This window comes from Mastigoproctus giganteus, chromosome 14, assembly GCF_048544385.1.
Source record: "Mastigoproctus giganteus isolate SK-2022 chromosome 14, ASM4854438v1, whole genome shotgun sequence".
NCBI lineage: Eukaryota > Metazoa > Arthropoda > Arachnida > Uropygi > Thelyphonidae > Mastigoproctus > Mastigoproctus giganteus.
Genome location: NC_143588.1, coordinates 21228450 through 21243740, shown reverse-complemented (window position 1 = coordinate 21243740; position 15291 = coordinate 21228450). Strand labels below are relative to the sequence as shown.

Here is a 15291-nt window from a genome sequence, read left to right as displayed (position 1 = left end):
AATCCTTGCATGGGGAGTAATTGTAGGCATAAAGGGAGATGATGTCCTTGCACAGTCTGAAGATTTTTTTCCATTAAAATTCATATTCGCATTCAAAGTGAAAGTGGTCTACTAACCACAAAGCTCGAAGCCACCGCATCGAGGCTCTATCTTTCAGAGGCTGAAAAATAATTATTATTTGGACCATTTCATCTAGCGGAAGGCACATTTTCTTCTTCTTTGCATTCAGGCGTTTTATTTCTTAAATTGCTTCTTATTATATTAAGAAAGAATTTCGTTCTGTTCGCTTAGAACAAATTTGTGTTTTACGTGAATATAAAACATAAAACAAATTTGGTTTTTGTTCAGTTAACATAAAACAAACAAGGATTTTGCAAAATACTTGCCGCCTATGTCATTATATTGCACAATAACAAAAGAAATAAGAAGCCTTTATTCCATTTTTTTTTTACCATTACAGTCAAAAAAAAAAAAAAAAAGCGGAAAAATTGAAAGCCAAGCTCAAAAAAAGTAAAATACTGTACAATAAATAAAAATTATCGCCAGATGGTAAAGGAAGTGACAGCTAGACATACTGCGTTATAGGGATAGAAGTTTTATTTTATTTCTTTATTTATCAAGGATTATATTACAATCCAGTTTATGCATCTGGCCCTGCAAAGAGCAAAAACATGTGCGCAGTTGATCAAGCAGTGAGCTGGGAACAGCTGTAGAAATTCAAATGTTTTTATTGTCTTACAATTTTTACTCGACACTTGCATCAGAACTTATCTCATTTGCTGTTCAGCAATCGGTGGATATTCCGTGCCGCGGTAGGTAAGCAAGCAATACTCTTCAGTGAGTGGGCCGGGGATGAGAGAATTAGATACGAATCCAGCTGAAGAAAACTAGCTACTAAGTTTTGTTGAGACTTCTCCAAATTTCCTTGGACTGCGATTTCTTGTGACATCAAGTGCTGTTTTATTGACGTCACGTACAGTGGCTTTATCTACATAAACTGCTTCATGTACCGTTCCTGTAATTATTAATATGTATTATAAATTAATATCTAGATTTTCTTTTACTACCTAAAATTCGCATATTTGCATAACTGTAGTTGCTGATACACCCTTCAAAAAAAAAATAATAATAAATAAATAAAAACAAAAGCTGGACCGCACTTGATAAAATTGTGAAATTTAAAATATATACAAATAACTGATGATAGCTGTCCTATAGATTTTTCATTTGTATATAAAACAGTGTTTTTTTTTTATATTTTCTTTAGTTGGTACTAAAGTCCCTGATATCGTCAGGAAAACCAAGGTGCCTTCTCCAATGGTAAGTTTTTTTGAACCTAGAAAACATAGGCCTTTATTATAAATTTTGCAGTTATTGCCATAATCTCAATATATATGTGAAAGACGCTTGGCATTGTGTCAACTGTTTGCAACAATAGGAACTTGGCTAACATTTGATATTGATCTCCTGTTACAGCGTAAACGTTTGGTCATAGCGTCATATTATGCAATGTTCGAAGAGTGCCTCGCGGTACGTGGAATACTCGCTTATTGTATGCACCCATGGTCGAATATCGTGGTTCCAATAAAGATCAAAGTTATTTATGCTGAGCCTGGTAACAATGGCAAATTTTTATATTATTACTCTTATTTCCAAAGTATTAGCGACTATATATTAGCATTTGACTGTTCATCATCAGATGCTGTATTTTTTTATTAATTCGTCTCTCTTATCGAAAGCACATGCCTTTAATTTCAAGTTTGGGACTTTATACTCGTCTGATAAGTCGACGTTAAAATTTTAGACGATTTTCAGTGCAAAAATCGACTTATACAACGAAATATGCGGTAACACAAGGCTGATACGTGGCAAACATTAAAACTTTAACACACATTAGTAGAATTATAATGGAAATCTTTTGAAAAAGAGATTGATCACTGTTCACTATGATTAATAAGATCATTGAAATTTCGTTTCAGGAAATTTTAGAGTAGTTTATTTGTAATTATTGTAGTCATTTGCTTATACAAGTTAAGTAATGTCCGCAGTACGTTACAGTTCAGGCGCGTTTTCAGGTGCGTTACATTTTACATGAAAGTCCAGTTAAATTTGCATGGAACATTTCTGTATGTCGAGAAAAATGTGGGTACACCATTTACGGACGGGATAAGATTTCAGCTGCTTGGCTTGATATGATGAGCTTGTATATGTTTTGTATTAGTGGGTTTTTTTCACTCCGTGGCTGAGTTAGTCGGTCTCAGACGTGGATAGCAAGGTTCCCACCCTCCTAGAAACTGGGTTTCTCGTCTAGCAAAAGAGGCAAATCGACCAAAGAACACACGCAATTTATAGTCATAATATATATATATATATATGGGTATATGTAAGAGATTACGGGTGGCCCTAATATAATATTTTGAATTTTGAATTTGTATATGTTTTGTAGTGAGCAGGCAGCAATAAAACTGTGGTTTCTGGTGATGTGAATTGAAAAATCGTTGCAGGTGAATTTGTTTCCAATTTCTTGCGCTGGCGAGGTATCTGGAGGGACTTTTGTGGTCGTTGTCAGCAGGGCGTTGTGGTTGTGGTCCTGCTTCCAAAGTTTTTTTGGATTGGTCTGTTAGTAGTACACCTCTGGACAAAATTAACAGAACACTTAGAAAATCTGGTGTTACTATCCCACCGAGCAAGCCAAAAAACGGGAATTAAGTGACGTGATCGCAACCTGTGTTTTTATAGGCATGAATAATTTGCATAAAGTGCAGCTCTGTAAGGTGGTAGGTCGATTTCTATTGGATACTCGGAATTTGCATGCCAGGATACCTCTTATATCAAATATTCGCCTTCTGCGACACTGTTCACAATAAAATATTAATGAAAAACATTTTGTTCTGTTAATTTTGTCGAGCAGTATATTTGTAGTAGTAATTTCCATGTTAGGTCTGTAGTTCAAGAGCAGAAGAAAAAATTATGAACAGTTGTAGGTTCAAGTATGTTTTTGTTAATTTCAGCGTTCGGAGAGTACAAACGGGAGCTGGGCCATGGTCATTTTTAAAACTGTAGATGAGGTAAGCCCCATGGGGGATTTTTTATCTGAAGTACCCTTAGGAAGAGAACGATTCGAAATAATCTTATTTTGTCATAAAGAGAGACTCCTAGCTTCCCTGAATGAGTGGTAGACCAGTTTCGAGAGGGATATCTGGTTGTTTTATTCCATAAGAAACGCCCGATGGCTGGTTTTACTTCTATTAGCGCTTTGAAAGTATGACAGCTCGCAGGCTGCCATTTGCTTTCAACTCATCCTCTTAGTGAGGCGGTCTCACATACTTATCTATGCTCCGAGTACTGTTTTGAAGCGATTCAACAACTGAGGCCATTTGTTTTGATAAGTTGGGATATTGCTGAGGTACACCTTTAGATACTTCTGTCATTCTCTGGACCTGGACATGGACCAGAACAGCCCCCTTCGGTCCAGAATGGGGAGTGTTCTGTGTTCTTGTTCTCCATTTGCCATATCATAGGTCACTAGTTATTCTGTGATTTAATTTTGACCTCAAGATTCCTTCGTACCCCCCACGATAGTTCGGATAGCTTCGAATTCGAATTATTTATTATTACGTCTGATAATGGTGATATTTGCATAGTCTGAGTATGTTTTTTGTATGTTTTAGTAGTGGTTTTCTTTTTGATTTTAAGCCGATTTTAATATTTTGGAGGAATGGTTCGATGGCAAGTGTGCGCATCCAGAAAGTGGGCACCTTTGTTTGATTTCTTTAGAATACGATAAGTGTGAATGAGTTTGGTTATTTACTTTCAGGAAGAATTTTGCCTTTCTTTATACAAGACAAATCATCTTGATGATGCAGGGACCATATCATAGGCTTGTAGGACTTTGAACTGTTGGTTGTGTTCTACTCTATCAAAGTCCTTTCCCTAATTTTTTACTTACCTGCTATTTGCAGTGTTGATGAAGTTGATGAAGTACACACTCGTAGTAATCCAAGAGTGTGTACTTCTTCAAACATTTATAAGAAAAGCATTCCAAGCTGATCCCAAACAAAAAAACAAACAAGTTAGTTAATGTATGCAGTGCGTTACATTTCAGGCGCGTTTGATTTTTTAAAATTAAATTAATGATTTTTTTCTGTGATTAATATGAGCGAAAAGTAACTATAGTTATTTCCTTATCGATTAATTACCAGGATTATAACTTCATAAAACACTTAATAAAACTCTATAGTGTTAAAGCTACATTCTCTAAATATTATACAATGGTAATTAAACTTCATTTTAATTTCCACTCTACAATGTTTATTACTCTTCTCCCATATATTCTTTTGTTTAGGTCTATTTTCTTTCTCAGTATATGTGACTCGACAAGTGTGACTCCACGTTCACAAGTCTTACATAACAATACATGCGGAGCGTGCACGGATTGTCTAAAGCTAATATTAAAACTACATTTCATCTATGAATTTCTTTTTCCTATTCAAATTTTATGGAAAAAAAGAAATAATAATTGTATTGTCGGATTTCTATTTGTCCGATTTGAATGATATTTAGAATGGATCGGAAAATATTTTTAAAAGACTCAAATATAAAATTTCACGAAAATTTGGCTACTGGGAGTCGAGCTGTTGCGGGTGTCGCATGTCGAACTGACATGTGGACCGACCTATGGACACTTTGAAGACAATAAGCGCTTAGCATATGTATATATATATATATATATATATATATATATATATATATATATATATATGCAAACGTGCCTAAAAATTAAAAAAACAAACAAGAAACTTTGAAAGATGAAAAAGATCAATCACAAAATAAACAATTTTGAATATGAAAGAAAAAACCTTTCTTGGTCAATATTAACAAATATGGTGGTAACAGGGAATAATTTGCAGGTTATTGATATAAGGATTATACAATTGATTTTACTCTGCAATAGCAACAAAATAATGCAATCTGACCATTCCAAACAGTCCCTAAGTGTAGATAGCCCAAAACTGACAAGATATGTGATTGAGCACGTAAAGGGACATCGTTGAGATGTACATCGTGTGAACTACGTACATCACACCGTTACAAAGTTCAACAGTTAGAACTTCGGACATGAGTGCTGATAAATGAAGCAGGTGTTACTGATATAACGTTGTGGATTTATGTAATTGTTAGTTTTTTTTTCCAGAGCAAAAACACGACGGTTATGATACACAGGTCAGAGACCGGAGTCTAGCCGGTAAGCTTCTGTGTTAGTCTGTACTTGATCTGGGATGCGTACCAAGTTTGCAGAGCAGGATTATAAAAACTTCATTTTCCTTCTGAATGCTCTGCGTGTTTTTTTTTTATTTTTTTTATTTTATACGAATTCTTCATGTCATACAAATTTTCTTCTTTTTTCTTCACAATTCCTTCCTCATGTCATACAGAGCTTTCATTATTACTCAATTTCGTTTTCGTTACCACTACAACATGATCATACTATACAGTATTTACAATCGGACATCTAAAGCTTTCTTTAATGTAAAATTCGATCCTGAAAGACAAAACGAATAAATGGATTGTGTTCCTTTCTGGTGGATATGTGGTTCCTGAAAGAAAGAATCCGTTTGTCTTTAAAGCCATTTCAGAAGAAAACATTCATTTGTAGACACTCTCATCTTAGAAACTTCTTTTAAACTTAAAAATTCTTGTTGAGAGAGAGAGAGAGAGAGAGAGAGAGAGAGAATGGATTCTTTGTTTACTAAAGAAAATATGGGCCACTGGGTTACCGGTTGTCAACATGACAATGTGCGCAACTATGATGTAAGTGTAAACAGTAAATGAATCAGATAGAACGCACTGATTCATATTAACATAATACTTATGCTGCGATTCAGAGTGAAAAGTAAAGGAAATCTGGAGTTTAAAGAGCAACAGTGGGGTGGAGCTCTGCATGAGGGTGACAATTAAACATTATCTTTAAAGCGCCATAATCCTTTCATTAGTCATACCCGTAATGTGTTTCGGTTATGTTCCGCTGGCCTTTGCCGAGAACCACAATCCACCGAACATGACAGCGCACGTTGGGAATCCAATGCTTGACAGAGGGGATAGCATGGATGCGGGGGTTAAGAGCACCACGTGCTCACGCTGAATCATCAGATCATGTAGACCGAGCAGTGGAGGCGAGATGCCGACAGTAGCCCTAAAGATTGAGTTGCGGTCAGAGGCAGGGTGACTGAGCTGCACGTGTGTGTGTGTGAATGTGTGTGTGTGTATCTAACAGTATGGTAGGTTATCATGGAGGCGAGGTCACTTCTACGAACAGTGATGTCAGTTATAGTTTACCACGGGAAAGCTTTATATACATTAGTGATAGCGGGAAAGTCCTGAGAGTAGTTCCTTTCACAAGCTCCTGTGTACGTCGGGTGACGTGCATCTTGACTCTTAAGAACACCTGCCTCTCGATGTTCTCTTGAACAGTTTACTGCAATTGGAAACTGGCTTTCCCTTCACAACGTATTCCGAAAAATTTGAGGAAGAAGGCAAGGTAAGCTATATACGAGTCGTAGGCTGAATGGGAGTTTGTATATTATATATATATATAAGTCATTTGTTGCAATATTATATGTAGGTAATTTTTAGAAAATTTACGACGCAGAAAGTTCTCTATATCCTAAAGTTCATATACGAGCTCATATCAAAGCTCATGTAATATGAACTTTAGTACAATTTGAATATAACATGTAGGCTATAATGATCACGTTTTAGAAAATATTGTCTGTGTACGCGCGCATAGATAGAAAATGTGCCCAGAAAACAACTCCTAAAAAGGGGAAGGGACTTTTGCCCCGAACACTTTCCAAAGTACTGAAGAAATCCATCAACCGCTAGCTCTTAAACTATCCCGAAACTCAAACAGTTGCTCTGACATCTTCGAAGGATTCGTGTTTGGTATAAAGGTCTTTTAAAGGAGCCCCATCTTATGGAATGCCGTCTGTTTTTCGCAATTAGACATCCATTTGATGGTTCACTTCGGATGATGATAGACGGCTCTCCTTCTTCTAACTTCTCAACTAATTCTGGTGTCTTGAAAGTTCAGTTCTTCTCCTACTTTTTTTCTCTTGTATAATAAAGACATTCTTCACTGACTGGAAATCTTCATCATTTTTCTGATGATGGCATATTACAGTCCATTTTCCAGGTCGAGAAACGTTACCATGCGCAAACATCCTAACTGCTCGAATATTCACCAATAATTCCTTAAATGCCGATCTCTAGATAATTCTGAAGAGTTGCGAAGAAAGCTTAGTTAACTTGAATCCTTCTAAAACTTCTTATTTCTCTCTAAAAAAAAAAAGAACTACCATGCTCATCATTGATGACACCCAGATTTCCAGACATTACTCTGACTTTTATTCCCATAGCAAAAGCACAAACATTGTTTTCTCTGCATTACATCAAAAGACTGGGTGTTTGGCGCATTAGCATATATGCACAATCACCTAATTGTCTATACCGTGTCCGTCTGTTTGTTTGTTTGTCCGTCCGCATGTAACAGCTCGACTCCCAGTGGACGGATTGTCATGAAACTTTATATTTAGTTCTTATAGAAAGATTTGTCTAATCATCCAAAACTTTTAATAAAATTTGTGATGTTTAGACATTTTGTTTAATACAGTATTGTTAGCTTTCGATAGTCCGCGCACATTTCTTGTGTATTTTTATGTGCACGTGAAAGTGGTGTCCTTTGTGAAGAGATATATAAATAGAGAGAGAGAGAGAGAGAGAGAGAGAGGGAAAGAGGACTTAAAAAAAAAGTACATGGGAGAAGTGTAATAAATATTATACGGTTGTAATTAATCTTGAACGGCTAAGTTTAGAGAATGTAAACTATAGAATTTTATTTTATTTTTATATATATTTTTTCGCTCTTGGCGTTTCTTTTCTTCTAAACAACTCATTCTGTGAAAATCTCAAATCTGCCCCACCATGGTCTTTTCTATTCATACTGGGTAAAAAAGACCTGAGTTCGAATCCCGTAAATTAGGCGAAAAGAGGACTTTTAAAGTCACTTTTTCACAACGTGACTGAGTTAGTCGGCCTCAGGCGAGGACAGCATGGTTTTTCTCCTGTAAACTCGGGTTTTTCGTCCAGCAAAACAGCAAATCGACCACAGAACAACACACGCAATTACAATACGACAGTTTGCAATATGGCTTAAGTTGCTGATACGCCTAAAATCCTACAACCAACACTATGCTCGTCTCATCTTGGGGTGGTTCCCCCAAAACCTCACTAGCTTCTTGACCTCATTTAAAAGAATGCAGTCATGTTGCTCCGGGGATATGCGGTGGTCATTCCTTGACCTTTCCGCATCCTCCGTATTTGGTGGTCATGGGCTCGAACCCCGGTCTAATCAAGAAGCGTGTGCTACGCACTGCTGCTCCTGGCTTCGGAGGCGCCGACTTATCCCTTAATAAAGGCTCTCAATTCTCTGTCTCATAGACGTTCAGTTTTTGTTAGTGTGGTTTGTTTATAGATACTTCCATGGGGAGTGTTCTTCTGAATTGACATCTGTAATTCTCGCTTCCTAACTATTCAAACTATTCTTAATACGTGCTCCAAGCAGTCAACATCCATTCACTGTTCATTTCTTAACCCACACAACGAAATTTTTCTCTTCTTCATATATTCCTTTTACTTCTGTTTTCTGGAACAACTTTCCTCTACAGTAGTTGTATTTCCCGAAAATTACAATCTACATAAATTCAAGTCTAATGTCAACAGGTATATTCCGTCTTCTCGACCTTTCAATTCATGCATGGTAATAAGTACTATAAGTTTTAATACCGTTCGTGTTTGGGTTTTTTTGTAAGAAAAAATTGTCGGGACGGACTGTTTGAGTGAGGAATAACACAATCTGTGCACAGGTTGTGCATGAGACATCTGGGTAGGCTATCGCAAGGAACGTAAACATTTCCTGTACTATCATCGCAAGCTGTGAATCGTGATGCCATCGCTGCTGTCAGGAGACAAAAAACGCACGAACTAACCAACTCTTCCTAACAAAAAAAGAAACCATATGAGTATCTGTTTCATGGAATACAGGATTAATATTATTTTTTTAATCCCAACTGACTATCAGTGATTGCCTGGTTTCCGTTTATTGCCGCAGTCAGTACCACAGTTTCTAGAGAAGAACAGTGGAGAAACAGTGCTGGACCATAAAAAGGGGGAAAAAAACCAGTGCAGAGCTAAATGTTTCGCGTGATGCTACTCCATGTGAAACTTCACATAACTCTGGGCTCGGCTGTGGCGGTACAATTAGAGACTCATTACAACACGCAGTCTTGACCCGTCGCACTTTAACTAGTACCAATATTTGGTCGCCCTAATGAAATCAATCAAATGACGTTGTTTTTACTCAGAGAATAAGAAGACGCAGACCGTCATATAGATTTTACCAGCAACCATCGGAATTCTGTTCTGAGGATATGCCTCCCCGGTGACAGGAATAATCGATGGACTATTGCTACTATACTTACTTTCACCTGGTGTAATTCTTTTTAACTGCTTATTCCAAAAGCCAAAATTTTCATATTGTTCAAATCAACAATTTGCGCCAGCCGTTCCAACTTTTGTACACTCGAACCGCACCAATGGTATAACATGGGACATCATCCTGTTGAAATAAACAAACAACTGCCGCATAGTAGGGAGTATGGAATTATCCAAAATAATAATAATGCAATATAAATTAATAAAAAAATATTCATTTATTAATTTTGGATTTCCATACATTGTGTAAGTATTAGTTAGTAAATATAACGAACACCGTCGTTTTATTTATTTGATACTTGACTGATTCTTATAGAATGAAGAAACTCTGAAACGTCCAGAAAAGGTTTACTTTACTCTTTCAGGGGTATTCAAATTGTTGAATTTTATGTGAACGTATTAACTTTCACCTTTTATCAGCCGACGAAGCGCATTCCTTATAATGGCTAAATACAGCCGAATCAACAGGTCATTGCAGTCACAACTGGAATTTCTGACAGTCATTCATGGCTTCCATGCACAATTGAGGTGGGTGAATTTGAACGACCTTTAACTACCATAAAATATCCAAATGTATATAATTTTTTTAATCAGATGATGCTAAGAATTATTTTTGAAATGCTTAAGTTTTCTTTAAGTACCAGCTGACCAGAATATCTAGCTACTGTATATCTAGCATGTTTAGCTTTCTCTGTCGAATGGCTTCGCACAAACGAAGATGGACCATGCACAGACTGATACAAAAGAGATGGAAGGCTCAATACTGATATAGTTTAATATATAGATACCCAATGGCCATTGAATTTAACTACCCGCCTGATAATCTGTCTCGTCTCCACGGACGAGGATTATCAGCACATTCCAACACGGATGTTAAGTGATTACAAACTACAGCTGAAAATGTGGCCTGCCATGACGCCTGCGGAGTGCCTCACAATAATCATTGTTGGATTCGCACACGTCGTGCAACTCGTTCGACCTCAAGGTTTACCACAGGTGCTCGATGAAACCTGGAAAGTTGGCGTCAGGTGAAGTTCTCCAAATGTTCTGAAAGCCCATGTTGCATTGTTTTGTTGAAAGTGCCATCACTGTTAGACAATTGGAACATTGAAAAGTTCATTTGACCAGCACAATGTCCAGTCAGGCCGCAGCTGTTAGGAGTTATCGTACAAGATCCCAAACATTCATGGACAGTTCATTCGCTACGTTTCTGAACTGCGCGAGCTGCAGTTGTCAGTAATGCGAAGTTAGCCAGAAGGTGTTTTTCCAATTGCTGTTGCATTTGTATCTCTGCTGGTGAAGGACATGGCGCATTGTCTTGCATTAAATGATCTTTTGACTTCCCGGCATTGTATTGCACATTGAGAGTTCCCAGTTACAGAGTATATAGTTCAGTGACTGTTCATTGTTTTTCAGTTATTTTATTTATTTATTTAGCAACAAATGGATAAAATTTGTCCAGAAACAAACATTAAACATCATCAAACAATATTAAGAAAATACATCTCACATAAAAAACCTGCATATTAACAATGCATTCTGAAACAGTACAAACAAGTTATATGTTAGCGATACATTGAAAATAACTTACAGAATAAAGAGTAGTAGTGAAGTAATGAAAGTAGTAGAAAAGGAATGAAAACTTAAATTGTTAAAACGTTGCAAAATTATTGCTGATGCATTAACATACAAAATTAAATAACAGAATTATCCCTGAATTATTTCTGAGACCTCTTTGCTGAAATGGAGAAATGAACGAAAAAATAAACATTGAGATCATTAGCTAATCTGGACAGTGAGGTCAAAGGGTCATGGTAGTGGAATACTAAGAGCGCCAAACTGGCGAGCAGAGAATTGCGAAACGTAGAATTCCAACTCGTACAACGGGGAAGAGGAAGAATTAGCGTTATGAAGAACAAAGTTATAAATGAAATAAAGCATTGCTTCTGTGTGCTCAAGTCAAGTGGACAAAACTTCATACAAAAGCTAGAAAACTAATCTAAATCAGCGAATCTGACTGAAGCAAAGGATTTATTCCAACTTTACAAAAAATGTTAAAGGTACTTGTTTCCGTTATCAACAAGTACTGATTAATTGCATGTATTTAAATATAAAATTCCCTTCACTCAGAAACATTCAAAATTCACTTGTATGGACTTTTCTTCAGTAATGGGTCCTCTTTTTATATTACAATTCGTCAACATCCAGCGACAGTAATTAGAGATTTTAATACATACATTAAAATATCAAATGCTGAGGTTTCGTGATATACAGTTGAGATGCATTGGTGCGACATCTGTTTCCTATTACTGTTTTCACTTAACGGAAAGCCGATTTTTCCACACCGCTTACACTTACCGCAGTCGTATCACACTTATATATGCTACTGTAGCTATTTCGGAGGGTATCGGATCGTGACTCTTTCCGCTGGATGTAATGGGAAGGAATAGGGATTTCGGTAGTGACTCACTCTACCCTGTGGGACAGTATTTGGACTGTACGTTTACATTGGTTTTGCTGGTTGCAGATGTGTTCGTATCATTTACTCCTCACTCGATAGCATTTGTTTAGTGTGTTCGTGTAGCGAAACTTGCAAACTCCAACGTGGATTACAACAGGCGCAGATATAAGCACAGTTTAAACATTGCAGGTCCGTTAAGTTCTTTAAGGGACAGAGCTGTGGATGCCGAGATGCAAACCCTACTTCCCAGCTAATACACGCCTTAGTCATCCTCATTTTAGCATCAAAGCAGCAAAAACGGGGTGACACAGAGTGATGGAGTGGTGAGAGAACCAGCTGACGTCACTCTTTGCCCTCTGTCCCGGTAGATTAGTCAATAAGCCTAACAGGCGATAGAAATGGTGCAGTAATCACTGTTGTTGGCCCAAAGGTGGAAGGTGGCCTGCCGAACGTGGGTGGACGCGATGATGTCATAGATGATTAGACCTGCAGTAGCGGAAGAACGCCTTCCACGCGCTGCTAGTGTAACCCATGCATAGAAATGAGTTTAGTCATCTCGAGCGTCTGCATACCTCCATCGTGTAAGAGCATGCGAAGAGATTGAACAGAGACCTGATACATTTTTGTTTGGTAAATTTTACTGTAATTATGAAGTTATTCTGCAGACGCATTACGAAATCAGCCGAATAAGAGTGACACGTTACATCTTTCAGTTTTTATATTAAATTTTATATCGGATTATTTTACACTTTAAAAGTTACACTGCACTAACATTTTTTGATATCAGCTATATAAAACAAAGTTGAACAAAAGAATAAAACTTCATGAAATTTCACAGTAAGAGTTTTTTCCTAGTGTGGTCCAATCTTTGGGCCTTTCATAAAGACGTGATGCCTGTTGATTTGTGTAGTTGAGTTAAAATTATTTTCAAGGTATTTGCTGAAAATACACTAGAAAAAAAAGTAGGTTACATATTTTATTTTCATTTGACTAGTTTAGTGAGATTGTTAACTATTTGTAAGCGCATTTGTATACCCTTCCCGATGACGATTGGCCTGCGGATCCCTAATTGAGGTTGATTGGTGAAAATTTTTGTATTTTTAATAAACGATTAATAAATATAACTGAGAAACTGACTCCACGATTTTTAAGTGGGAAAGAATAATTTTCAACATTATTGTTGAAAATCTCTTTAAAACTATGTTTAAACAGGCACCTTATTTGTTTACGCGTTCCTGACAATCTTTCGAGTGGGCACAGAATCGATGACGTTCGTCCATCATCTTTAAACACCATTTCATTTCGTAATAAAAACAGGATGCCACCGCTTGCACTTAACAGGATTGTGGCCTCAAGCAGCTGCGAACTTTCCTCTGTTTATTTTATGAAGGGCAACTTCGCCAGTTCGGAAGAAATTCGAAATTGGCCAAGAAATTAGATTCAGAAAACTAGATTTTTAGAATTACAAATATTGGGATTCTGCTCTCATCTTTTATTTTCGATGCAGTGTATTATTGTCTTAAACATCTGTAACTAGTACACAATGAAAATGAAATGAAATGATATACAATCGATAACACCATTAGAGTGCTACCCTGCAATATATTGATGGTCAAAAAATTTAGCTGGTATACCATTTTTCGTCAATATCTTAGTTATAATGTACATAGAAGGTGAAAAATAGCTTTTATTATGTAATTTTACATAAAAATTGCAAATATCCAGTCGAAATTGATCTATAAGGAATGTATACTATAATGTATAACTTGCAACATGCAAATTATTGAAATCTGGTAGTTCACCCTTTTAGTAACCCAACTGCACCATTTTAAAACTCTCTTCGTGATAGTCTTTGTTGACCTTTTCTGTTAGGGGAGATAAAAATATTTCCTTTCTGTAAATCGATCTTAAATATTCTTTTAGCGGCATGATGCGCAGGAATATCAAGAACTGGAAATTGGTGAAATAACGAGCACTTAAACCTGCGCGGAGTGTAATCTGTCTTTAATTTCTTAAAGAATTGCAGACAGATTATCCTCAGACGTTTCGTGGTACTTCCTGTACCATTGCAGTGACTATACCACTTCAGTACTTTGCGTGGGTAGCACAGTGGTATCTTCACCGTCCTCCTCACACCGGGTGGGTTCCAACCTGTCAATGACGCAGGGAATTTTTATGGACTTTTTTCACTCCGTGGCTGAGTTAGTCAGTCTCAGACGTAGATAGCAAGGTTTCCCCCGGGACCTGGGATTTTTTGTCCAGCAAAGCAGGCAAATCGACCAGAGAATACACGCAATTTACAGACACAATACACACGGGTAGTTGAAAATACATTTCCAGGTGACCCTAATAAAATAGTTTGTACCACTTCAGTAAAGAGAGCAGAACTGGTAAATTATGGTGATATGATTTGCATAAAGTTGTTAATTTTGATTGCACATTAATACCCGTTATTAATTGTGTAATCAAATTAACCATGTAGACATGTATAATATCTTATGTAGGACGGCACCTGAACGAAAGTTCAACTCCGCCTTTGTACACTGTCATGATTACAGAGCTCTGTAAAAGGCCAGAAATGTGCGTCATATTATGTTTGTGCAGTGTGTGTGTTTGTCGTATGTTGTTTAGTTGTTTCTGGCCGTTTTGTCACCAGGCAGGCGATCACCTGGAAAGCCTGCCCAATGTCCGTCTACACCACGGGGAGGTGGGCCACAACTACGCATGAACCATGGTGAACCTCAAAAGTCACGCACTGAATGTTCAAAGCGAGTTTGGAACCATTCAAAAGAACCCCGTGCCAGCAAGCCAGCAACAGCGCACGCTCACACTCGCACGTACGCACGCACACACAGGAGACAGGACAGCAGAAGACGAAGAAATAAAGAAGAAAATAAAGTAAAGTAAAAAAAAAAAGAGTCGTTGTCCACGTCTTTATCCAGTGCTGCCCAAAGTAGTCCACAAATAAATAAATAAATTAAATTTTCTGTTTATACTCCGGCACGACAACCAAGTCAGTAGAGTTTACAATAAATCGTCAATACAAATATTTATCGTATTTAGTAGTCACGGGCTTGAACCCCGGTCCACTCAAGGAACCCGTACTATGCACTCTCGCTCCTGACCACTGGGCTACGTCAGGCCTAAAAAAATCTCCGTCACAGGCACCGGTGGGATTCGAACCCACGATCTCCTGTTTACTAGACAGGCGCTTTAACCAACTAAGCCACGGCGCCATTGTACGGTCAAAGAGCAGTAGCAATGCCAAAAACAAGATCGGC

At 37.4% G+C, this 15291-nt stretch overlaps 1 protein-coding gene and 1 non-coding gene across 2 annotated transcripts in view; one reads left to right on the top strand and one right to left on the bottom strand.

The window, feature by feature from the left end:
• LOC150075004 (uncharacterized) overlaps positions 1-15291 on the top strand; it is a 1344778-nt gene that overhangs the window by 97575 nt on the left and 1231912 nt on the right. Inside the window, exon 3 of the mRNA XM_090389033.1 lies at positions 1268-1320. Within this exon, the coding sequence (XP_090245159.1) occupies positions 1268-1320 (53 nt within the window). The remainder of the gene's footprint in view (positions 1-1267; positions 1321-15291) is intronic.
• On the bottom strand, positions 15173-15246 carry TRNAT-AGU (transfer RNA threonine (anticodon AGU)). The gene has a single exon. It is a non-coding gene; the product is annotated as a tRNA-Thr (tRNA).